At 39.3% G+C, this 24,240-nt stretch overlaps 2 protein-coding genes across 2 annotated transcripts in view; one reads left to right on the top strand and one right to left on the bottom strand.

The window, feature by feature from the left end:
- NVL (nuclear VCP-like) overlaps window positions 1-9,579 on the bottom strand; it is a 42,740-nt gene extending 33,161 nt beyond the window's left edge. Inside the window, exons 1-10 of the mRNA XM_014950624.1 lie at window positions 9,274-9,579; window positions 7,640-7,713; window positions 6,926-6,978; window positions 6,741-6,837; window positions 5,815-5,869; window positions 5,196-5,462; window positions 3,597-3,720; window positions 3,228-3,304; window positions 2,828-2,962; window positions 1,163-1,264 (exon numbers count right to left, since the gene is read on the bottom strand). Of these exons, the coding sequence (XP_014806110.1) occupies window positions 1,163-1,264; window positions 2,828-2,962; window positions 3,228-3,304; window positions 3,597-3,720; window positions 5,196-5,462; window positions 5,815-5,869; window positions 6,741-6,837; window positions 6,926-6,978; window positions 7,640-7,713; window positions 9,274-9,330 (1,041 nt within the window). The 5' untranslated portion in view covers window positions 9,331-9,579. The remainder of the gene's footprint in view (window positions 1-1,162; window positions 1,265-2,827; window positions 2,963-3,227; window positions 3,305-3,596; window positions 3,721-5,195; window positions 5,463-5,814; window positions 5,870-6,740; window positions 6,838-6,925; window positions 6,979-7,639; window positions 7,714-9,273) is intronic.
- Window positions 9,580-9,640: 61 nt separating this feature from the next.
- On the top strand, window positions 9,641-18,476 carry CNIH4 (cornichon family AMPA receptor auxiliary protein 4). Its single transcript, XM_014950671.1, has 5 exons — window positions 9,641-9,755; window positions 11,250-11,318; window positions 12,366-12,478; window positions 16,759-16,899; window positions 17,457-18,476. Exons 1-5 carry the CDS (start codon window positions 9,687-9,689, stop codon window positions 17,482-17,484), a joined length of 420 nt encoding a protein of 139 aa, XP_014806157.1. The 5' UTR covers window positions 9,641-9,686; the 3' UTR covers window positions 17,485-18,476.
- Window positions 18,477-24,240: the final 5,764 nt, after the last annotated feature.

Here is a 24,240-nt window from a genome sequence, read left to right as displayed (position 1 = left end):
TCTGAGAGGGGAAAAATGCAACTAAGCTATAAAGACTATAAAGATAAAAAGATTCCACGGTACACGCACCGTGTAGAGTGGAACTATGTCTTTTTTTTACCTGCACAAAAATTGTTGCAAAAACTAAGTGGAAAAGCTCCTTAAGTGAATGTGAGTGACTATAAGAAAGGCAACAGATTTTATTTTTAAACATGTTTTATGCAATACATTTAATTTCTTAAAAAATAACTTTTAGAGCAACCTCCCCTCAATTGCTACACGTACAAAAGGCACAAAATTTCTAAAAACTCTGTGCAATCACTTATTTATTCTAAACACCATCTTAAAAAGGCTTTCTAAAAACATAAATGCAGTATGAACCGGAAACAACATCATCTAACAGCTATGCAATCAATCTTTTTGCCCTGGTTAGCATTCTTTTTTTACAGGAACATAGTCTAAACACCTATATACAGTTTTGCGGGAGAGTAGAAAAATGAAATAAAGTTGGAAAAACAGAACATTCTCAGAGGTGAGGAAAACTGTCCTCATGAAATATAACATTAGCCACATACTTAAAAAAAAAGCAAAGCAAAAAAACCCCCACACCAACAAAAAAACCTCTGCATTTTTAAAAATGAAAATTATCTCAGCGTGTCTGGTTTTTTGCTTCTGAATAAATCTGGAAGTCGCACCAAAGCAAGACTTCACATGCATCTTGTCTCCTGCTCTTATGATATTTCTTCCAAATTTCTTAGTTTATACCCAAACCCCCAGAGTCTTAAGTCTCTCACATTCACTCAAATTCCATGCCATACAAAAACAGCAAAAAAACTTTGTAATAAAAAAAGCACAGTGAACTGCTCTTTACATCTTTTTGTTTTTTATACATCAAGCCAAGCAGCTCCACATAGGTAAATAATTTATGTTGCTTCCTCTACATTGATCTGATGAATTATCTTTTGTCAAGATTTCAGAATAGCAATCTTTGTACTCTATGACAGCATAACATCAAGTACAATGGAATTCTGGTCACAGAAGGGCAGACACTATGACTTGTGTGCAGCAATATAAAGATTCACTCACTAATATTCACTCAAATTCAAACCACAGCAACCAAGTATGAATCTTTACAAAGAAAAGGACAAACAATTCACAGTGGTATTTCCAGTGGGTGCCTCACCACAGCCTGCTCAAAGAGTTCTCTCAGTTTCTGCTCGGATTCCCCTGACACTCCAGACACCATCTCCGTTGCTGCCACTTTCAGCATCGGGAGCTCAAGCTCCTGAAAGAGACAAGGAATGTTGTATGATACATCCAGAGATTAGAAACGTTGGCTGTCCTAGAGGATTTTCCAGTATGACATCTTTTACACCCAAAGATTACATAGTCAAGACTAGATCTTAAACAGCTCTTCAAAAATATGAGTAGCACCCTCTGATTTAAAATGAGTCTGAGCCATTGAACAGCAATGAGTAAAAACCCTAGGTTTCTCTAATTCAATTAGAAAATGGCTGTGCTTGCCAAAGAGCTTTGCACCTTGGTCCCCTGTCCCATCCTTCATAACACATATATTTCAGTTAATCCTTGAGCTCCCTTCTTGGGAAAATTGTCTATTTCCACCTGTAACAAAACATGACTTAGTGTGGAAGAGATCCCCACCAGGTTTGGTTCCCTTAGTCTTGCTCCAGATATATCCAAGCAGGACTGGACATTAAGATACTTGTAAAACTCACAGTCAAGGTTTTGTGCTTTTAAAAATAAATAAATGAAATTCTAACTTTGCCAGACTGTAACCCAGTCGTACTACAGGTAGTTGCAGCCTATTTCAAGCTCTTTGAACTACACATTAAAAAAATCCTGATTTATACACATGGTAGCCACCACCTGGGGGTTGGAGGAGATAATTTGCCTTGAATAACTATTGACAATATCTTATTTAAGAATAAGATTTAAGAAGTAGTCATTAAATTTATCTCATCTCTGAAAATTTTTCACTTGTGTCATGTTTCTTCCCCTAAATTTAGTAACCTTCCAGAATAGAAACACCAGCTGAAGTATTCAACATCACAAATTAATTCAACAGCTACCTTTTTACAGTAAGGCATTAAAAAGAAATAAAAAACCAAGTCTTTTGAGTAAAAACACTTGACATACAGTGTCAGAAGGGTCTAACCAACACTTAAGTAATAAATATCAGTATTTTATTTCAAAGATAAAAGCTGTACTACAAAAGCTTGTAACTTACACATATATAAATTTAAGGTTGTAACGTGACATTTAAGCAACAACTGTATTAGAGACAAAGAAATGTCCATGGTTACCCCTGAATAGTCCTAAATAGCTCCTAGATTTATATCCAAGACAGGCACAGAGCAGCACAGCAGCCCTACCACACACCAAGCTATCAATAATATCATATGCATTGGTATCATTAGCTCGACATAGGCAAGGTAACATCCAGTTTTGGAATTCAAAAAACACCATTTAACGGATGCCACCCAATAGAATCAATGTAATGCCTCATAAAAGATGGTTGAGACCAGACTTCAATTTAACTAAAAGTATCTTCCATGTATAGTCTCCTCAATACCAATGCCTATATTGCTGTCCTGGGAATGACTCAAAACAATTAAGTCAAACATAAAACCGTGTCACTACGCCCCCTCTTCACATGAGTTTCTATCAAGTACAGATTCAGATGGAATTTAAACACAGGAAGTGAAAATGGATATATTTTAGACTAAAAAAGGAAGAAGAGAAAAGAGATAAAGGAAGGAGGATTATTTCATTTCTCTCTAAATATAATTCAGAAACAGAAGAAACTGTAAATTTAAAGTTATCTCACCCCAGCAATGGCCTGTGCAAGCAGTGTCTTTCCACATCCCGGTGGTCCATGTAAAAGGAAACCCCGAGGTGGAACCACACCTAGGTGGCTATAGACTTCAGGGTGACGGACATGAATAAGCATTTTGCAAATTTCCTGTTAAGGGCAAGAGATAATTCCATTTAAATTGAAGAAATCAGTATTATAGATTGCTAATTTTATAGACAGGCCAAAATAAAAGTTCTCTTCATTAATCTTTTCAGTAACTGCTTTCAGAGAGATTAGTCAAAGAAAAACCACCCAAAACTTTGTTGCTGTTGGTATAAGCAGTTATTCTCAGGACCGGATTTCTTGTTTTTCATTTTTCATGCAACTTTTTATTCAGAGCATTCTGTGTCTCACAATTACAATTTTAACTGACCTTTAAAGTTTCATCATTGCCTCCTACATCCTCAAACTTCACTGAGGGATGGTAAAGCTCTGGTCCCTTACTTCTAACTGTAAATAAAGGAAAAGTCATGCAAATTTAGACACGGCATCATAGTAGTTGCTAACACCAAACAAGAAAGAACTCAGTCTAAACAATTAGCTAAGTACAAGGAGGAGTGTTATTTTTTTGTAGTAGACAGGACAGGAATATTGATTAGTACAATATTAAGGCTAAATTTCTTAACAAAACACTCAAGGTCACTTCTCCGCACCTCAGTGTAAAATACTTCGCTGGTAATGGGATTCCACAGAAAAATGCCATCTCTTTGTTTGGAGCAGCATATCAAAAATAACTTCTCACCTTTCTCTTTAAGTAAGATGGCACCAATTTCTTCATCTACATCTGGAAATTCTTTTTTCCTTTTTGTTCTCTTGCCCTTTGTCTTCTTTCTTTCACTCTCCAAGACAGAAAATTCTGTTGATTTCTAGGGCATAAAACCAGAATTATATACACAAAACCTTCTAAGTCAGTGAATTTCTCCAAATACTTAAAAGAACAAAATGTGTAAATGTCTATGATGCTTAACTCACACATATTATATGAATAAAGACAAGCAAGGCAGGAATTGAACCCCTTCTTTTTGTAGAAAATCCTTATTTCTAACGTAAGATTTGTCTTTTTAAAGGGTTAATTACACCAGTCACTTTTTTGCTAAGAGGATGTACAAAAAACTCCCCAAAACCACCAAACCACTGATCAAAATCAGACACCAGTTTTTTGTATACCATAGAGCAATCCACTTTGGGGACAAATAAAACCATGTCAATGGATGCAATTTTAATTACTAGTAAGTCATCAGTGGCTGTAAGAAAACATTATTTAGTGCTGGCAAGTTAACAGCATGTAAGAAAAGGACTAATACAGGAGAAAAAAAAAGTTTTATGAAAGTTGGGTTTGTGGGGTTTTTTAGAATGCAGTACTGCAAACATTTTACAATTTGAAGATCTCCCTTTTATTCAATTTCTCTATAGAAGAAGATGCAGTACTACTATAATAAAGGGATGATTTGTCAATTTTGCCTATTCAATAAGCATTTTGTGTGATCAGAAAGGTAGATGTAAATGTAGTTCTTCCTTCACATAAAGAAGAGCATCCTGCCAAAATGTTTGGTCAGCCACACAAGATAAATGTTATCTCCCATACATAAATGGAAAGCTTTCAATAGCTAAACAAAGTTGGATTTTTCTAAATAAGAAAAAAAAATGGGAAGTGGGGTCAGCGTGGGTCATTAAGTGGGCAACATGTCTGGATAGGGAGTAGGACCTATTTTTAATTGCTTTATAAATCAATGCAATTTCCTTTCAACTTCCCAAACTCTCGTCCACCCAAAAAACTTCTGCTTTCCCCAGGCTCACTAAGTCTTAACCACAGGCTAAGGGAGACTGCATGCTATGGCTACAGCAAGCCACATGCTTTCTGACTAGTTAGCCTGGTCACTGGCAAGCAAATAAATACCAGCCAAGTTCCACTTCTCTTTCTCTCAGTACAGGCACTAACCTGGATCTCCCTAATACTGAACACTACATTTTCCTCAAAAAACATGGGTGAAATTCATAATTTTGTGACTTTTTACCTCCCCCACAAACATACCTGAAATGGTCCAGAAGGTTCAAAATCACTTCTGACACAGCAGAAAAATGGGCTAAGCCCTTTCTTCTTCAGCAACCAAGCTGAAAACAAGTACTCCACTAGGCTTAAGCCAGTCTTTCCCTTTTACTTAACGTGTTCACTATCTTTTAACACAGCATGCATTTCTGTAATAAAAATACTTTAAAAATCCAGAAAGACAGGCAGTCCTTTTGATTTTAGTTATCACCCTTCAAAAGCCTGTCAAGTCACACAGGAAATTATACTCACACTTGCTACTTAAAACCACATTGAGTTTGTAAAACACAATACCTCAGAAATCATTTTCTTCTCATCTCCTTCTCCATCCTCCGAGAGGTCAATGAAGAAGTCTTTTCCACAGGGAGTTTTGTCAATGAACCAGCCACCTTCGGAGATGCGGGTTTCAACTCGTGTTCCTGGCAAGTGGGTGCTTGTCTGAGGAGCTCTTCGCACAGGAGGGGGGGTTTCCATTGCTTCAGTTTTTGGCGTTGTTGGAACAGAATCAGGATTTCCTTTCTTGTACAAACTCAGCAGAGAACTGTTCATGTGATTTGTAGACTGCAGATTCACGTATTTTAAAGAAAACACACAAGTTACAATTTGGGTTATTTATATTAAGAGACCACTGAAAATTTTCATAAACCTGGGTCAGCGTCCTCACTGGATGTTAGCGAGTCGGCCCTCACTGGGCTCCCAGTGTGCTTTCCTCAAAAGGCATTCCCCCACCACAGGTTCTTCCTTTTTCTTCAGAAAATAGCCTCTTTTTAGCCCTGTAGATTCTCAGTTGGAATTGCCAACTCTGGCTATACCTCATCTTCATCTCCACTTTTAAACTCTCCAAGTGCATTGCAATTTCACAGCATAGTATCACGTGTTATGCAAATACAATCATAATAAAAATACAACTTACTAGATCTTCTGGATAATCATCATCATCAGAGACATCTGTGGCACTTCCTGCAGTCCTTTACAGGGAAGGAAGGCAAAAAATGTATCAGAGCAGAACTGCAATTGAGACATAAAACATAACCAGTGCCACTTCCACAACATGGTTCCCCACAACCATGATACGTAGAGACTGGACAAAAACTCCTGACTAGCACACTCTAAATTTACTACTATGAAGAGTTAAAAAATGCATCCTTTCCAAGCCTGCGATGAGTTGGATCAACTTGGTAACCTGGTTGAAAGACAGTTCTAAAACAAAGTGATGTGAGATCACTCCGGTTCAGTTCACCAAGAGATGACACAATCACCAATGCTGGCACAAGGGAAGTAGCAGCACATCACTGCTGAACTAGACTAGTCCTTCTAATTACAATGTCCTAATTTCTCGGGAGACCCTTAATATCTGTCACGGATTAGAGAAAACAGAATGATCCATGAGACTATGCACAGAGTTAAGAGTTAGGAAATCACAATTCCAACCTCATAACCAGTGGCAATTTACTCTGAATAGCGTGTCTTGCAGTCTTATCTCTCAGATTTAGCTAATATCTCCCACAACCAAGAAAGATTAAGAACAAAACAAAGGAACTGAATCACATGAGGACTGGGGCCTTATTTGGAAAACTATCAAAAAAGCCCCAAGGATGCCAACTAATCTATTCCCTGTAACAGAGAAATCATGATTGACTCGAGTATCTTCTCATCTTCAGTGAAACAAGTGCCTCCATCAACTACAGGTAACTTCTGATGAAGACAAGCCTATGGGAAATCGAGGATCTATCAGTAATCTTGAAACTACCAAAAATTAATAACATGAAGACAGTAAGCTTTAAAGAAATGGTAATATTATTGGCATTATGAAAGTAATCTAATGGTAAAAATTCTTACTCGTTTTTCTCTTGTTGTCTTGCTCTTTTTGCCACATGTTCAGCTTCTAAAACTGCTAAATCTTCACGTTCTTTTTCATTACTGATTATTCCAAATACTGAAAGAAAAAGTTCAAACACGGTAAGAAAACAGCCAAAGCATAATCAAAGAATTTGGCATCTTGGACAAAATACCAACAGAACTACCTTTTTCCACTTGTATTCTAAAAGCATTTCTTTTTCTTCGTCCATATTCTGTACTGAAAAAACACAAAAAAAGTAAGCAACACAACTTCTTATTAAAAACCAACTATGTGAAAAAGCGATTGTTTTTTCTCTAAGCTTGGAATAGCTCAACCACTGGGATGAAACAAAACCACTAAACTATACTGGTCTCTAAAGATATATTTAGTAAAAACTATCAAGGTCCTCTTTAACTGTGGATATAGAGAAATGAGCAGACTGTATTCTATTTCACAACACTACTGACTTTTTAAATTTTAATTCAAACAAGAACATGTGGATACAGGACTATGGTCTAGAAAGAACAGTCCAGCAAGAAATAACTGTGATAATCAATAATAGTCACTATGAGAAAATTCATTAAGCATCCTTAACTGCAAACAAATATCATCAACCTTTTATCTTCACTTCCTAAGAGTATATTTTATTTATTTGCTTTTATAAAATAGCTGACAAAGGAAAACCAAACCAAACCAAAATCCCAAGACCCGTCAGCATCCTAAGCAGGGGATAATCTTGCCATTTCAATCAACCCCAACAACTGGTAATGAAGCTAACATTAAAAAAAAACATTAAAATTCTGATTAAAAGTACACAAATGCAAAAACAAAACAAAACAAAACAAAAACACATTCTGTATTCTGAGTGTAGAATATAAGAACACAAATCTTTGCTTACCTGTAGGTTTTCTGCAAATCAGATGCTAGAATTCCAATGTCAACATACTGGCCACATTTACTACTTGCGAGATACTGAAATGAAGAATTTTAAGCAGCAAATAAAATAATTGTCAATCACTTCAGCAGAACAGCTAGATCAAATATGACTATTTCAAACTCTATGCTTAGAAGTCAAAATGAAAATCAGAAACAGCTTTGAACTGCCTTGGAACACACTAGACAGTATTTCCCACTGAAATAGGAAATCCTTGTTAAGACACAGGTAAGTAGCCAGCTCTGTTCCCCTGGGAAATGAGTGCACTGTATTTTAGTGCTTCAGTGACTTCTGCTGGTGCAACTCCATTGCTTATATTCAATAAGAAAAAACCTCATAACTCACACACTATCTTATTGTCAGTCCTTCTAAAGTTACTGGTTTCTCTCAGTTAGCCTCTTTTTGGTTTGGATCTCTGATCTTAAAAATGAAACCATCTACATCAATTAGTATGGATACTGTCACAAGAAGAACTTTAACCTTTATAAGATGTTAAGAAAATACTGTAGAAAAGTATATAAATGAAAGTGAATTCTATCTTTTTTTTATTCTGACAGCAAACACAATTATGAAAACTTGAGAAAATGCACTAAATTTCAACTGTAGTCCATTTACTTTCTTCCCCCACTCTCCAAATTAGGAGTGAGAAGGAGTTTCAATGCTATAATGAGGGATTCCTTCTTAAAAAAAGAAAAAGATGACAGAGAATCTCCCTAAACATATGGTATCACAAATACCAGAGCAAGGAGTATTTAAAAATCTCATTTAAATTAATACCTCTACTTAAAACAATCAAATGTCTTAAATTTGAATACAGAATTATTTTTTAAAATGATGTTACACTTCATGTCACCCATGGGCAGCTACTGACCTGCAAAAATATCAAGCCTATCATGAATCCAGCCAGCTCTTTCACTTCAGAATAGTCAAGACACAGTCACTGTGATCTTGTAAAGGAAAATAAGCAAGGTCCCTCAAGCAGCTGCTCACATTTTAAGGAATTAGAAGCAGAGTAGCCTTATACACAGATGCAGAAAAATGGTGTTTACTTTGCAAAGTATTTGCACCATAAATATTTGTAAAATATAACACAGCAGTATGACACCTGAAGGAATCGCTCTTCTCCCCACTCTTGACCTGTGTACTGTGGAAGCAATCACCTTTTTGCCCTTTCTTAACTCATTTAATATGATCGATGCACATGTTTCCAATGCAAACAATTCCAATTTACCTATATCTACCCAGACTGCTTTTCTTTTTCTTTTTTTTTTTGACTATTCATTTCACCCTTGAAATAGCAGTCAGCTTCAGGATCAAAAGTACTGAAGAGAATGGAAGACAGTAAAAAAAAAAAAACCAACATAAAAAGGAGGGGGAGAAAGGGAGGAGGGGAAGAGATCTTTTTAAAGGTCTTTTTAAACCCCTGAGAGCCCAGGCCAGGTTTGACTCCCGCTGCCGTCCCCTCCCGCACCTGAGCGGGCCGGATGCTCAAGGCCGTTTCCAGCGAGCAGACGGGAGGCGAGGCCCGCCATGCCGGCGGCGGGGAGCCCCCCGGGCCTGCGGGAAGAAGGAGGCCCGCTGCCCGCCCCGGCGGGTACCTGCTTAACGCGCTGCTTCAGCCGCAGGTCCACGAAGTGCCCCGGCCGGCTCCTCATGGTCGCCCGCCGCCTTCCCCGGCCGAGGGCCTCCCCGTCAGCCCAAGGGCTGTCCTGGCGCCTCGCCTGAGCGGAGAGGCCGGGTGCCTCAGCAATACCGGGAGACCGACCCGGCGGCAAGGCCTCGCTCCGGGCGCTGATTCACCCACCGGGTCGCTAATTAAGTTTCAAAATCGGTCAGGTCCCCTGTCAGGCCGCAGCAACACCCTCACGGCCCGGCCGCCGTCCCTGAGGCGAGGACTCCATTTCCCAGCATGCCGCGCGGCACAGCGGGGCCCGGCCCGGCCCTTCCCGGCCGGGGAGGGGGGACGCGGGGCGGGGCGTACGGCGGCCGGGAGGGCGGCGGCCGCGGCGGGATGGAGTCGGTGGTCTTCATCTTCTCGCTGATTGACTGCTGCGCCCTCATCTTCCTCTCTGTCTACTTCGTATCCTTCACCTCCGGGGCCGGGAAGGGGAGGGTCGAGTCGGGGTTGCCTCCGCGCCCGGCGGCGACCGGGGTGGGCCGGGCCCGTTGAGGCGCCGCTGAGGGAGGGCGGACGGGCGGGCTGGCTGGGGCTGGCGGTGGGTTGAGGGCGGCGGGGCCTGAGGGCCTGACCTGGGTCATGGCCGGGGGTGGGTTTAGGGGCGGCGGGAGCGCCTCGCTGAGGGGAAAAGGCGAGCTATTCAGCGCCTGAAACACGCTGGCCCCTCCGGGGGCGGGTGGTCGGGGGGGCTGCGGCCGGTGGTACCGCGGCCGGTGGTACCGGTAAATCCACCGCGCCTCGGCCGCCCTGGCCTGTGCTCGGCGGTGCTGTGGGGAAAAGGGCGCTGAAAGCCTGTTTCACACTCTCAAAAAACCAGCCGGGCCTGAAAAAGAATATGGCCAGACCATAGTCTCTTAACTGTAAGGGTACCTCACTCTATTTCAGCCCATAATCTCTTAATTGTAAGGATACCTCACTCTGTTTCAGATGCTGGCTCCTGGCGGGGAGCCTGCGGGTTCCTCGACAAACACAATTTCCATATTCTTTGTTACAGACTTGCCTGCAGTTTTTTTTTCCTGCCTGGTATTGGTAGAATGTCAAAGCACTGATTTGGTTTTTGTTTGGTTTTTTTGATAAAAGAAAGCTGGCTCTTGTACTCTTTCAAATCCTGTTGCTATATAAGAATCTGCCCAGTGCTAATAGAAAAAAAAAAAGTACAGAAGCACTTGAAAGAAATACATCCTAGAAGGATGGGGTATTTGTTGAAAAGTGAAAAGCCTTCACCTATTTTTTTTAGGGATAGAAAAAAAAATCACCTGCATTTTTTCCTTTTTTTTTATTTTCTTGGAGAAAAGGAGCATAAAGCTTTACAGGACATAGCATGATGATGTGCACAATGCGTGCTAAGCCTTTTTTGAGAGGACTTTTATGTCTGAAATCTTTATATATTGATCACTGAAAGTTCATTTGATAATGATGTGACCCTGTTATTTCCTAGCAAAGGATGAATTAATCCAATGTTGCTGTAAATGGTAAAAAAAAGTAGATCCACTTCTCAGAACTGCACTATTAGGCTTAAATGTGAGGAGATTTTTAAAAAGTATATTAATTTTTTCTTCCTTTTCAGTTCTGGTTTCAAGTGTTATAATAATAATTCTGATAGTAAAATATTGAGTTTGCCTCCTTGGTCTTTTTAAAGTGTTGCACTGAACTTTAGCACTTGTGCAACAGTTGCTGTTGGAAAAGCATAATAAAATCATTTGGGCTTGATGATAAATGGTGGCCTAACTTCCTACCTGAAGTCGGAATGAGTTATAACTAATTGAATGCCTTTGGCAACTCAGCTGGAGAACAGTCTATGCTGAGAGCAAAGTGGTCTCCCCAGCTTATTGGATAAAAATAAGGTTTTGTGTATTCTGAGTTACCGTACATTTTTTTCCTTATCTTGGACTTCAGATAATTACACTGTCAGATTTGGAATGTGACTACATTAATGCTAGGTCATGCTGCTCAAAACTCAATAAAGTAAATTATCTTTCTTTGCATTTAATAGGGGTTTAAGAAAAAAATCTTCTATCTTAGCATAACAAATAATGGGGGGTACAATGTATATCTGAAGAGACTTGATTGGCAATATTTTGCATGTATCCTTTATTTCAGTCTGCTTGTCCTCCTCGGATGCCCGTCTTTCAGCAAATTCAGTCACAAAAGGCTGTTCTGGCCCATGGTGCTCCGAGCCGAGCTGTTAGTCTGAGTTCCTGGGACTGAGACTTAACTTTGCAGAGCTCCTGAGTTCTGTGCTTTATTGTTGTAGGGGTGCCAGGCCAAGGACGTCCGCTCGTGACTGAACTCTGCAACCTTTGTAGCAACTTTCTGTGGTGCTTCTGTATAATTTCTAACCTCTCTTGAACACTTAGAGAGATTTAAAGTGATAAGGAAAAGTACAATTTTAACCAAATTTGCTTAAAACTGGTTTCATTAAATCAGTGTGGCCTTAGGTGTTCTCTTTGATGTAAAGGTATTTTTGTAATGTAAGAGAGAATGCTACAGGATACTATCAAGCCAAAAATGTGTTATTGCCAGGGGCTGACCCAATTTATTTATTCCAGTTTTCATATTGATTCATTTCATGTGTTCCAAGCCTGAGGTTGTTTGTATGTCCTGTGTCTGTGCAAATTTTAATCATCTGCTTCTCTTGTTCCTAAATCCAATGTTCTCTGCAGTGATTTCAAATGAGCACTCTATACTTTCTTAACTCGCTTTCTTAAATGCTTGTGTAATATCATTACATTCAAACACAACTTCTTCCTAGAAATTTTCGTAAACCTTAGATAAAGCACCTCTGTTATATCTTATGGCCTGATTTCTGGCTTACTCATGTCTCGAGGTATTCATTTCTACGTATTCACAATTTCACAATTTCATGAATTTTCTTCCTCCATGAGTTTTCTGTCTGAGTTTGATATTATTAGAATCAGATGATTCTAATAATAGAAAGACATATAGATCTCCTTTTCATAAAGGAATTTACATTTGTGCATATAACTTCTTTCTTTTCTTCCCTTTTTGTAGTGGGTGGTCCCTGAGGTGATTGGCCATGCTGTCGTAACTGTCTTAATGCTTATTTCATTGCACTGGTTCATCTTTCTCCTTAATTTGCCAGTAGCCACATGGAATATATATAGGTAAGTGCAAAGGGGTTTGTGTGCTTTTTTTTTTTTTTCTGTCATTGTTACTTAGTTTATCTTTAGGTGTAGTATGAAGATAAATAATAAGTCATAATGAGATGTTTCACTTGGGTTCTTGAGTTGCTGACCATCTTCGTGGATCTGCCTAACATAAAACTCTCCTCTGCTTGCAATCAACATTACAAGAAACCCACCAGTGGAAAGGATTTTGGCCTTTCCTTGCTTTCACTCTAGTGCCCAGGAATCTTGATTTGTGAATCATTCCCAAGTTTGTGGGAAGTAATAGCCTGCTAATTGGGATTATGAAGTAGTTCTGCAAACATAGTTGTTAATGTTTTTCATGCCGTGCCCACATACCTGATAGCGATATCAGCATGAAAGCACTTGGGTCAGCAGGGCTGATGGCTGTAAAACCGTCGGGCTCTGGTGTTACCCCCCACACCCTTCTTCCTCTGCTGTCTTGTCTCTTACCCTCATTTGCATTGATTTTGGTCCCCCGTCTTGCCTTCTTGTATTTGGAATTTTTTTGCAGACTTTTCATCTTATGACAACTGCCAGTGTTACTTTGTATAACTGGGCCATCCACCACTTGGAAACAGTTTACTGGTCAGTAGGGGTTTCCATGTGGCAACATCAGGACTGCTGGGTCAAAAATGTTCCTTTTTTCTTGTATCATTTGATGAGTGGAGAATTGAACATTTACGCGTGATATGTTCATTAGAATTTCTTTAACTGGGTGTGGTCTTGTCACAAATTATCTCAATCACTGTACTACAGGAAGTCCAAAAGTTTACGATAGAGGCATGAAAAGTTAGCTGTAATTCTTGTTTGCCTAAACCAGGTAGTGCTAACTATTTGCAGGGATGGGTCGAGTTGTTGGTAAAAGCAAACAAGAAGTTTCGTATTTCTCATTAAAATGAAGTCGTGTATCCCTTTACTGATAACCTCATTGTTCTTGGGCAAAATAACCCTGCATTTATGACCTGTTTTCTGCAAAACTGTTAGCAAAGCCTTCACTTCTTTTTAAGCTGGAGTTAAGGTGAGACAGTATAACTTGTATGCTTAATAAACAAATTTTGCCTAAATGCACATACATAAGGATAGTTTTCTATACATACAACTGTATTATGCACCGTTGCACAAAATGACTTGTGCTCCCTTTGGTATCTGCTGGCAAGTGGAGTTTGCATTTGGTTTTTCATTTATGCTGAGCTGTTTCTACGGAGACAGTAAGAGAGAGAATGCAGTTTCTTTAAAGCTTTGAAGATTTCTTGTACTGGTTATCCCTTCGCTGCATCCTTTTCATGGAACCATAGAATGGTCTGGGTTGGAAGGGACCTTAAAGATCATCTTGTTCTACCCCCCTGCTCTGGGCAGGGACGCCTCCCACTGCACCAGGTTGCTCAAAGCCCCATCCAGCTTTTGCTTCCATATGTTAATGTTTAATGTTGCCACATGCGTTGACTTCTAAACCTGATCAGAGAAAATTTTAAAAGATAGTTATGTCTATTTCCACACCTCAGGCAGTAAGCTTTGACTGCTGTTTTGAGCTGACAGCTCTCATTTTATACCTGTCATACATGGGATAGACATCCTGAATATCCTAAAATCCAGGACCATTTCCTCAATTTTAAACGTCTGGTGTAGGTGATAAATGAAAATGACAATACGATACTTTGTCCTGCCAGAAGTCAAACTGTTAAGCCTATATGTCTAATCCCGCCTTGTTTCTGAGGACAGAGGCATTTCACCCACGTTAATAGTCTGGACTGTCATGTCTGTAGTGAAGGAGTTAGAGGTTTGCAAAGCAAGCGTGGTGTTTAGCATTCTGTAGGAAATCTGATGATTTGGGATAGAACTTACATTTGACCCAGTGTTCAGTGGATGAAAGATATGTTAGTCAAAAAAAAATGAGGAGCTGTAAAGTAGTTTGAATACACGGAAGAGAGGAGAAGGCATCGATTACTAAACCAGGATTGAGTGGAAACAGATGAAGTGTGAACCTGTTATAGTGAGCTGCAAGCTTCCAGCATCAGCTGAATGTGTTGGAATCTTCTTCATATGTTATAGTATTTCAGGTACCAATTTTTCAAGTAAATGTTGCTGCACATGAATTCAGAAAAGTTTAAGGTTATAATTTACTCTGAGATGACTACAAATACCAAAATAATTGTGTTGAGATTGAAGAAGTCTGTGCTTTGTGGTGTATCTGAAGTGATAATAGAGAGAAAGATGGGATAATATTCCCTTCTGCTTACTCTTTTTCCTTCAAAACATGCTTAATCTTGATGAGTAAACAGTTCAGTTACAGGCAGCATTGGCTTAATTTACTAATTGTCTCAATGATTTCAGTGAAAGCAGAGAGGTTTTGTGTGAAAGGGGCATCAGAAAGAAATCCTGAGGAAAATAAATTGGTCAAAAAACAGCATCAGGGGAGGCTTTCAAAGTGCAGCATGGTTATTTTAACACCCAATGGCATTTCTTGTTCAGCAAACTCAGATGCTCATTTAATTTGGTTTGGGTTTTTGCTGAATTTTGTAGTATCTTATACAATCTCTGGTGAGATGTAGTTTTGTCTTACATTCAGCTTGTTTTAAAACTAGATATTGAAGCAGCTTATTTAAAATCTATTCATATTTCAAAATAGGTATTTTTAGTCCTTAAATATTTCTTAGACTTGCTACTATGCAAAAGAAGCAAGAATTACAAACGAAGTGTTGAATGTGACTAGACAAAAAGAAAGAAACTCTTAAAATTGAACACTTTCCTTTCTTTGTTGTATAGAAGTGCTTGAGACAATAGGTCAAAATAACATGAACTGTAGTTCCTTAGATACATAATATGAGCAGTACCAGCTTGTGACCCCCTTGGAAAACCTACCTCCCAAGTTTCACAAGCTTTAATTAAGTTGCATCGTTTAAGTGTTATCACTGCTCTTAAGAGGCAAAATTGATAAATCCTGGAGATATAAGGAACCTACATGCACTATCTCTTTTTCTAAGAAAAATTGATACGGGGAAACTTGTGTTCTTCCTTGTAATGCATTTTATTTGAACAAATTTCCAGTAAATGGACAATATTTTTTGTTATAATATTAAAAATAGACTAATCGCTTAAAAATTCAAATTTAGAGGAGACTTTCAAACTGTAATTATTTCACATGAACTATTTTTAAAGGGACTTAATTGTCTTTGTTATTAGTCAAATATGCTGCAGTGCTTTTTAATGCTTCTGTAAAAGAAAGACCAATGCCACAGTCTTAACTTTTTCTTTTTTTTGGTCTCCTGCTGTTGCTAGAAAACATCCTCGTTTCTTGTACCCTTTAGTCCCCTCCTGTTATTGAAATGAGTGTTGTCAGAGGTGGGGGGATGCCTTTTGGAGGATAAGTGGTGCCATTCTTCAAGTGTATAGACAATCAGAAAGTGTTCTGTTCTGAGACCTTGCTCTTCCTCCGGTTCTAAGACCAAGAGTTGATTCCTGTGTAGAAAGATGTTAGTGCAGGAAGGCAGAGCCTGTGTGAAATCACACTACTCCTCTAGACTGAGCTGAGTGAGAGCTTCACGCGCCTGCGTTTGCTCTCTTGAGAAGTACTTATGACAAACACGTCGCTTGTTGAATTTTCACAGGGCATAAACATTTCTTTTGGTGGTTTTATTCTTCTTTTTGCTTACGTTTCACTTTGTTGGACTCGGCTTTTGTTCTGATGTGGACTGCGGCAGCAGCACTTCAGTTCTGCCCGATCTCATCCTTGTCAGCCTGAGTGTCCCTGTCGAGACCATGAGAGATGGTGGTGACAAAGATGGCAATAACACACGGATCCTTTCTCTTGTTTTACCCTGTCTCATTTTGACCACTGAAGTTTGTGAGTGGAGTTTTGTAAATAAATCTAATTCTTAGCTAAATTAATTCTTTTCCAGTCCCTTTCCACTGTGGGTTGGGTGTTTCATTCCTAACCCCAAATAACCCTGCAGAGCAATTAAAATGAACTGGAATCGGCTACTACCTGTAAACTCTCCCATTTAGACAGGAGAAGCTGGGCTGATGCTTTTAGTACTTCTTGTCCTCTTTATTTGTGGGTTGTAGTGGCAGAGACACATGCTACGTGCTGACACTGAAGGGGAATTAAAGAGGAGCTCTCTTACATTAAATTGTGAAACAGCTCTGTAGATGAAAGTCCCTTTTGTGCAAGCTCTTCTCCTCCCCATGCCCTGACACTCCCTCGTGTTTTGATTACTATCCTTTTGTTGTTTTTTTTTTTTTCCTCTTTAAACTTTTAGGTACATTATGGTTCCAAGTGGAAACATGGGGGTATTTGATCCCACGGAGATCCATAACCGAGGACAACTGAAATCACACATGAAGGAAGCCATGATTAAGCTGGGCTTTCATCTGCTCTGTTTCTTCATGTACCTTTACAGGTTAGTTTTGAGACTTGCTCCTGAGGAACAAAGGAATTGTCTGCCAGCTATTTTTATCTCCTCTATTGTGCTAGTATAATTGCTGGTATTCGTAAGTGTCTTATCTTTTTGCATCCTGCTAAGCCTCAGTGATCTCTCTTGACAGCTTTCTCCAGGGTCATTATATGCCTTTATTCTTTCTGATCAAACATGGTTTGGAAACTTGGACTACTCCTTAATCTCAAACCCACTACAAGTACAATACAAAGAGTTAGACAATTCCAGCACCTAGAATAAGTGGCCTATTTAGTTTATTTTACAGGCTGTGTTTTAGAAAACACAGCTGATCTGGCTAAGTTACAAACAGATGAGTTCTGTGATGGGGCCACTTACTAGAAGATGGAAGAACTTCTTTCTTCTATTGCAGAGTTACTTCTGCAGCCCCTGTCTTCATGAGCAAAGCACGTAGTTGCCTTTTATTTCAGAATGAAGTACCGTTCTCTTGTGAAAGCGATAGCAGTTCCTCCTTGCACACACCTCACTAATCTACTGGTATCGTGTTTTCTGTTTTGTCACAGTATGATTCTGGCTTTGATAAACGATTGAGACGTGGAAAAAGAACCATTAGCTGCCAAATTGGGTCATCACTCCAGTGACTGGTTGTGGAGCCACAGACACCTTCCGAACGTACCTAGATCAGTGTCGTCATGCGGTATATTTTTTCCTCTCTGAACAAGAAATATTTTTCTGTATTTTTACCATAAAATATTTTCGAAAGACGTTGGATTTGTGTAGTGGTTGTTTTTGTTCCTTTACAACCTGAACTGCTGGAGCTGCTGCTTCTGTAAAATTAAATCCTTGCTTAGAGAACTGATCCTTTAGGAATTAAATGGTGAGAAGGGAAACTCATTCCAGCAGCAGCGGCTGATAACAGTGGTTCCAGAATAAAATGTAAGCTCAGTTCTGCTGTCTGCTTCTTACTGAAAGGTGTCAGGATGTGCCTCTGGCTGTTAGGCTGTCTTGTTAGAGCCTGTTGGAACAGAGATTTCAGAGTGCAACAGGAACACAGCTCACAGCTTTGTGTCAGTGTTCTTGCCCACTAAAAAGCAATGGAATAAAAGTTGTGGTTTTCTCCCTTTCCACCCCTCCCTCCAACAACCTCTCTGAAGTCTCCTGTTTGGATAGATTGAGGTTCCTTTGATGAAAGTGACACTTGTGTGTAAGAGTGAAAACCAGATAAATCAGAAATGTGATAAATATTTGGTTTTTTTACTTCAACTCCTGTTTTGTCATTTAAATACACCGTAGACCTCCGTACAACACAAAAGAGCATCTGCAGCTGCTGCTCCTGAACCTGCTTTTTCCATCTCCAGTGAGGTGAATCAAGAGTACACCAAGTTTGGGAAGATGGCTTGATAAACCATAACCCAGTTATCCCAGTTCTGATGTAACTGCTTCAAAGACACCAGCAAACTCAGTTCTTTTTGTGCAGCTTTTGCATCAGCGATAAGTATATAAACCCGAGTTTGTACTCTTGCTCTCTTTAAATTTTTTATATGTGCTTTGAAACAAACACACCAATACAGTTCTGTAATTTATGAGCTTCTCCTTCTTCAGTACTTACTCTTTGGTGTAGAGCTGTAGTTGTTGCAGGTTGTTGTCATGGCCAGCACTGAAAAGACAATGCTGAAGCTTGATTTCTGTTTGTTCTAGGAAAAGTTCAGCTTTAAATTTATGATGGATGGAGTCCAAGTTCAGCTGTTGCAAAGATGAAAAACTGCTGAAAATTACGCTCATAAAAAAATAATAATAACTAAGCATTAAATAGCTCCTGCAGCTGCATCCCGCTGACTACCCCACACCACAAAAATCAAACTACAGGAAGTACCGCCTTATAGAGCTGAAACCCAGACAAGATGTAGGTCTGTGAAAAGGAGAGCAAATAATCTGTGAAGAGAGGAAAGTCAGCAGTTTTTGTAGCAGCTGATATGGTAGGCTATTGAGTTATCTTATTTGCCTGTGAAAAAAACCATACTACACCTATGTTGGGTTTCACACTAAGGAACATGTTCATTGATCTGGTAGTTCTATATCCCATTTTAAAGAAATTATTTTGAGTAAGAGCTTTGTTATGAATGGAAGAGTTTGTAAGGTACATTTGTCTTCAATGATTTTTAACTGCTAGGACCTCAGAATTCCAGTGATGCCATTAGATCAGGTGCATCTGTTCTCCAATGGAATTGGTAAAATTTATCACTTAGATTCTGTTCTCTGCTGGGGGAAGTGCTGCTTCAGAGATGGGAGCAGGACGGGGAAGGAAAAGGGAAAAGAACAACATATCTGAAAAAAAATAATCAAAATGAGGGTAGCATGTGTCTTCATTTATATCCCTGAGCGAGGGGAGTGTTATTGGGGATTCCTCCCCACTTCCTTCCTCAAGAGTGAAGTATTAACCACGATGGACCAACAGAAAAATAGATGGTGGTTGTCAAATACCAAACAAGCTGTACTTTTATATGAATGCAAACTTCTTACTCCACCCTTTTTTATATAAAGAAATTACCTGTTTATTCACATCTAACACCAACAACTTCTTGTAGTAGTTGCAAAAACTTCAGTAGCAGGCTCCAGAGATGACAATCCTGCCGACTAATTACATTGGCAGTTTTGAAGCCATCCTTACTATACAGGGTCGTTTCTTTGCCTTAACGCAGAGTATTTGTAATTGTAAATGTATTTGTAATTGCTAGAAATGTAATTGATTAGCTACAAACAGGGATCTTGCAGTCATCTCTCTCATGGGAGATCCACAGCGCACAGAAATGTTACAGTAGTAAGAACCAAAACTTCCCTACTTTCTGGGTCTCCATCAGGGGAGAACAGGGTAACTTAAATACAATCTTACTATACAAAATTCAAGATAATTACAAGCTTTATTTAAAATCAGTCTAAAGATTTACCTAACTTTATCACTATGAATTGGTGTGAGACCAAAACACAGATTCCCTCCTCTTCCTTTACTAGGATACATTTCCCTTTGGAACTAAGCTATCCAAGTGTAACTTCATGGGGGGACCATTAGCTCCCCCTTCAAATGATGAGCTATGATTTATAGAAAGCTCTTAATCCATGAAAATAAAGCTGAAATTGGTTTACAGGAATTGTAACTTTTAACCAAGGTTATGAAGCTCTTTTCCTTAGCCCCAGTCTAGAGCCTGGTCATCCTGTGAAGATATTGGCCATTGAAGAATCTTCAGAGAGATTAGATCAGTTCAAGTATGTACAATAGCTTATCCCCCCCCTAATTAATCATGTTATAGACTGTTGGTTATTTATCTTGTTTTATTAAAGACTGTATTGATCTCATTCTAGTAAACTACTGTTTTATTCTGAAATATTATGGAACACAGGAAATCAGTGGGATCAATAGTATGACCAGTTCCACATGCAGGTTAACAATCAACCCGAAACCCTGATAAAAGATTTGCTTTTATGGGTTTATCTGTTCAGTACTGACGTAGCTTTAATCTCATTCTTTTTCTCACAGGATGCTCTCTAGGATTTTGTACAAATGGTAAGAAAAGACCTTTCTAACTCTAAGGATATTATAGTAACAATGAGATTGGAGGTGGTGGGAGAAAAAAAATGCAGTTATCAGTACATCAATGACTTTGTCTTTGGCAGAAATGTTAGAGACACAAACATGGGCAGTTTCTCTGCTCAAGCAGCACAGAAAGCACAGGCTAAAGGGTAAAGTAAAAGCAAACCAGAAAGTGTCCCTTGGAGAAGTGCCCCACCTCAGGCAGAGTTTGGATTTTAGCTAATTACAGAATGTTCATCCACTACAGCTTCTTGGAAACAATCGGAAGGGTTTAAAAGAATAAAAGTGACGATTAATTTTAAATCTTGCACCTGCTGAAATTTCACAGTTCTATAGAAAATACCAGCACCCAAGGGAAGTAGAAAGGAGTAAGCCATAATTATCTATACCCTGCTTGAACTGGGATGGAGGGAATCAAGTTAATACAAAGGTGCTACTAGAGAAAGTAAAGCCCTTTTCTAATTGATATAGAAGCTCAGAGAATTAAAAAATTGAATGTGCTTCAGTAACAGGTTTGAGCTGTAAAAAGCTACAGGAAGGGGAGGGTAAATTTAAGCTGATAAAATAAATAAATACACCTAAAACACAGATCAAACACAATGTTCTGCTTTAAGGCAGAGGGAAGAACAGAGCATTAGTCAGAGGGAACAAAGGCACCAGTTAAGAAGTAGCTTCAAGACCGCAAAAGCTGCTTGGGTCGACTCCAGATAGAAGCCCAGAGGTCCCTCATCTCCAGTTTAAGAGAAGCATCTCCAAGCTTCTCCAACCATCTTCAAGCAGGAGATGCAGATACCAAAGTAACAAATACCACAAAAGCCACTGAGCACCTACAGCAACCCGTGCCGGGTATTTAAGGAAGGACCAGCATTAGGGAATCAGGGTTTTATGGAGCCTCAGATGTCCCAAAAGTCAGAGAAGCACAGAACTGGACACCGGCAAGTCGACCCCTAAATGCAGAGTGAAAACACAAGCAGGAAGTAGGTTAGAGCCAAACATCAACAACTGGAGAGACTTCACCCAAAACTGAGTGAATTCACCTTCAGCTGAACTGCCACAAAGTGATTTTCCTAGGGAGAAAGTGAAATACTACAAATAGGCAAGAAATCTATAATTAATGATCAAGCAATTAACAGCTGAGTCAGTCGTATAAGTGAAGTTAGGGAAACTAAGGACTATTCATTCCAGTTGTTTATTCTGTTTATTGAATTGAAAGAAAGGGAATACAAACATTTCTGTTAAGTGCTGTGCACCAACATGGAAAAAGTGTATTTTTTTTTTAAAAATCCTAATAAAAACAAATCAGAAGTTAATGTAGTTCCAATTGAACAATTTTTTTTTAAAGATATGTTTAAAATACTACACATTTATAAAATAAAAAAAGTTAAAACGGTGTTCTGTAAATAATTAGTAAAACAAGTGAAAATAAATACGAGACCCAAAGTTCTTATGTTTTTAATGTAATATAGCAAAGAAATTTTTAACTACTTAATATAATCCGAGGAGAGTAACAAAAATCCAGAAAGTTTAAGAACGCAATCCTTTGAAACATTTAATATCAGTCCATAGCAAATAGTCATTACATACCAAAAGCTCTAAGTGTTAACTAGTTCCACCACAACTCCATATAAATCTCGACAATTTAGAAATCTTGAGATCAACAATAAAGTTCTTTTTTTCTTTGATCTCTACAGCTTGGTTTGTAAGTACATACATGCTTTGAGGATCCGTTTTGTCCCATGTGTTTTCAAGGAGCCAATAACTTTTTCCATCTGTGCCTAAAAATGTTAGAGATTCCAATCTAAGCACATAGACCCTAACGAGGGAAAAAAAATGTGTAAGGGGGGGAAAAAAAAAAAAAAGAAGATGGGGCACGATGAATTTCAAATTTATAAAAATATACTGATATTAACCAAAAAACCTTCTGGTCAAAGGACACTTCACATACACACAACTTAAAAGTATGCAATAAAAGGGGACAAGTACCTAGAGCGTTGGGTTCTCTGTCTGTTGGTGGTTATGCAATAAAAGGGGACAAGTACCTAGAGCATTGGGTTCTCTGTCTGTTGGTGGTGGGACACACACACACACACACTCACACCCCACGGGAGGAACACGCTCACGGACCTTTCGCTGAACCCCCATTCGAGAATCTGGATTAATCCAGAGAATTCACATCCTCTGGATGAACAGACAGAAAAACTCCTCTACAGTTTATTTCCACAACTAGAGACAGCTACTGCAGCAGTAGTTCAACACTGCACACTTCAATTAAGTCCACCCTGTTTTAAAAAAAGTGTCGGAGTTAATGATTTTTTTTTAATTTTTTTTTTTTTCCTTTCTAAACATCATTTAAAAAGTAGCAGTTTTCAAAATTAAGTATGGCAGCTGAAAATGGACTCGAGCCCATGTGGAAAAGACAGGAGGAGGCCCAAAGGAGGATTAGCCATTTATGGGATGGGTATTCCTCTGAATAGTTGTCTCAAAAAAAAAAAAAAAAAGAGTGTATTTTGTAGCTAAAAATATGGACAAACTATTGAAAGTGCATTTTTCCTCCTCCCCCTTGAGTTACAGTAGTTTGTTGGTCAGTAAATCCTGCTTTTTCTGAGCATTCCTCTTTCTCTCCATCCCTCCCCATTTGGGTCTAGATATATCTCCTCTCAAACTAGAGCTAATAGCAGGAGGTTTCCTGCTGAGAAAGCCATCAAAAGCTGGTGTGGGGTGGGAGTATGGCTTAGCAGGGTAGAACTGTACACCTCCACACAAACTCCCAAGAACACACTGAGTTTCAGTGAACATTACCTGTTTGAAGCCCAGCTGAGAAGCAACTGGCGATATCTGGATAGATTTCAAGCTTGAATCTTTCCTCTAATCATTAAAAGTTAAACTCTAAAGTTGGAGAACTTTAGAAAAGGCAGAGGGAGTTTAAAACAAAGGTGTTGTTTCCCCCTGCTGCCCTCCCCTCCCAAACAAGGCCAGATCTAACATCTTCCCTTTTGTGCTCCATTGTACCTGGAACATTTACTTACCTGAACAGCTAAAGAAAATTCAGATAATAAAATACTTCAGTGTCATCGATTTGAAAGATCTGCCTCAACAATAAGCTGGGGCGACAGTGAATATTTTAAGCCAACCAGAGAAGAGTTTTGGGAGGAGCACATGCTTACAGTATTTTCCTCTCACAAACCATGGGTCTGCTGACTCAAAATACAGTGATTTATTGGGGGTGCGCGCTTGTTCCAGCCTTAGACTCCAGCCTACGAACATTTTTAAGCACATGGAAATCAACGTGTTGCAAATGAGCAAACTTGGGTTTTCCCCCCTCCCCCCCACCGTAGTCTCATTTTATCGTCTGTGCACAAAAAGTATTGGTACTTTTCAATTCACATATTGTGAATATGACATGTTGGAAGTAGCTGAGGTTCCTCGTTAACCTACAGGTTGGAATGGCACTCGTTACCGCTAGATCTGTAACGTCAGGTCACTGTTGGACCAAAAATGAAGATTCCTCTCGCCTTTCTTCCCTCTCTGCTCATCCCCTGTGATGAGCACGGAGCTATGGAATATGCTGTTACTGGGACACGCTGGAAACTGTGCCCTTTCTATGCAGCTTTCCTTTACGTGGCACGGTTCTACCACAAAACTAAAGGGAAAATAGCAGAACGTGAGCTTCTCCCTAACCTTGCTTCTAAATTGTATTTGAGAGGTACCTACCGAGTCCAGAAGAGAAACCCCTGAACAGAGGGGCAGGATTTTGGCAAATA

The sequence above is a fragment of the Calidris pugnax genome, unplaced genomic scaffold (genome assembly GCF_001431845.1).
Source record: "Calidris pugnax isolate Ruff unplaced genomic scaffold, ASM143184v1 scaffold24, whole genome shotgun sequence".
NCBI classification, from domain to species: domain Eukaryota; kingdom Metazoa; phylum Chordata; class Aves; order Charadriiformes; family Scolopacidae; genus Calidris; species Calidris pugnax.
Note: the sequence above shows the minus strand (reverse complement) of the source record. Positions and strands in the feature narration are given on the sequence as shown.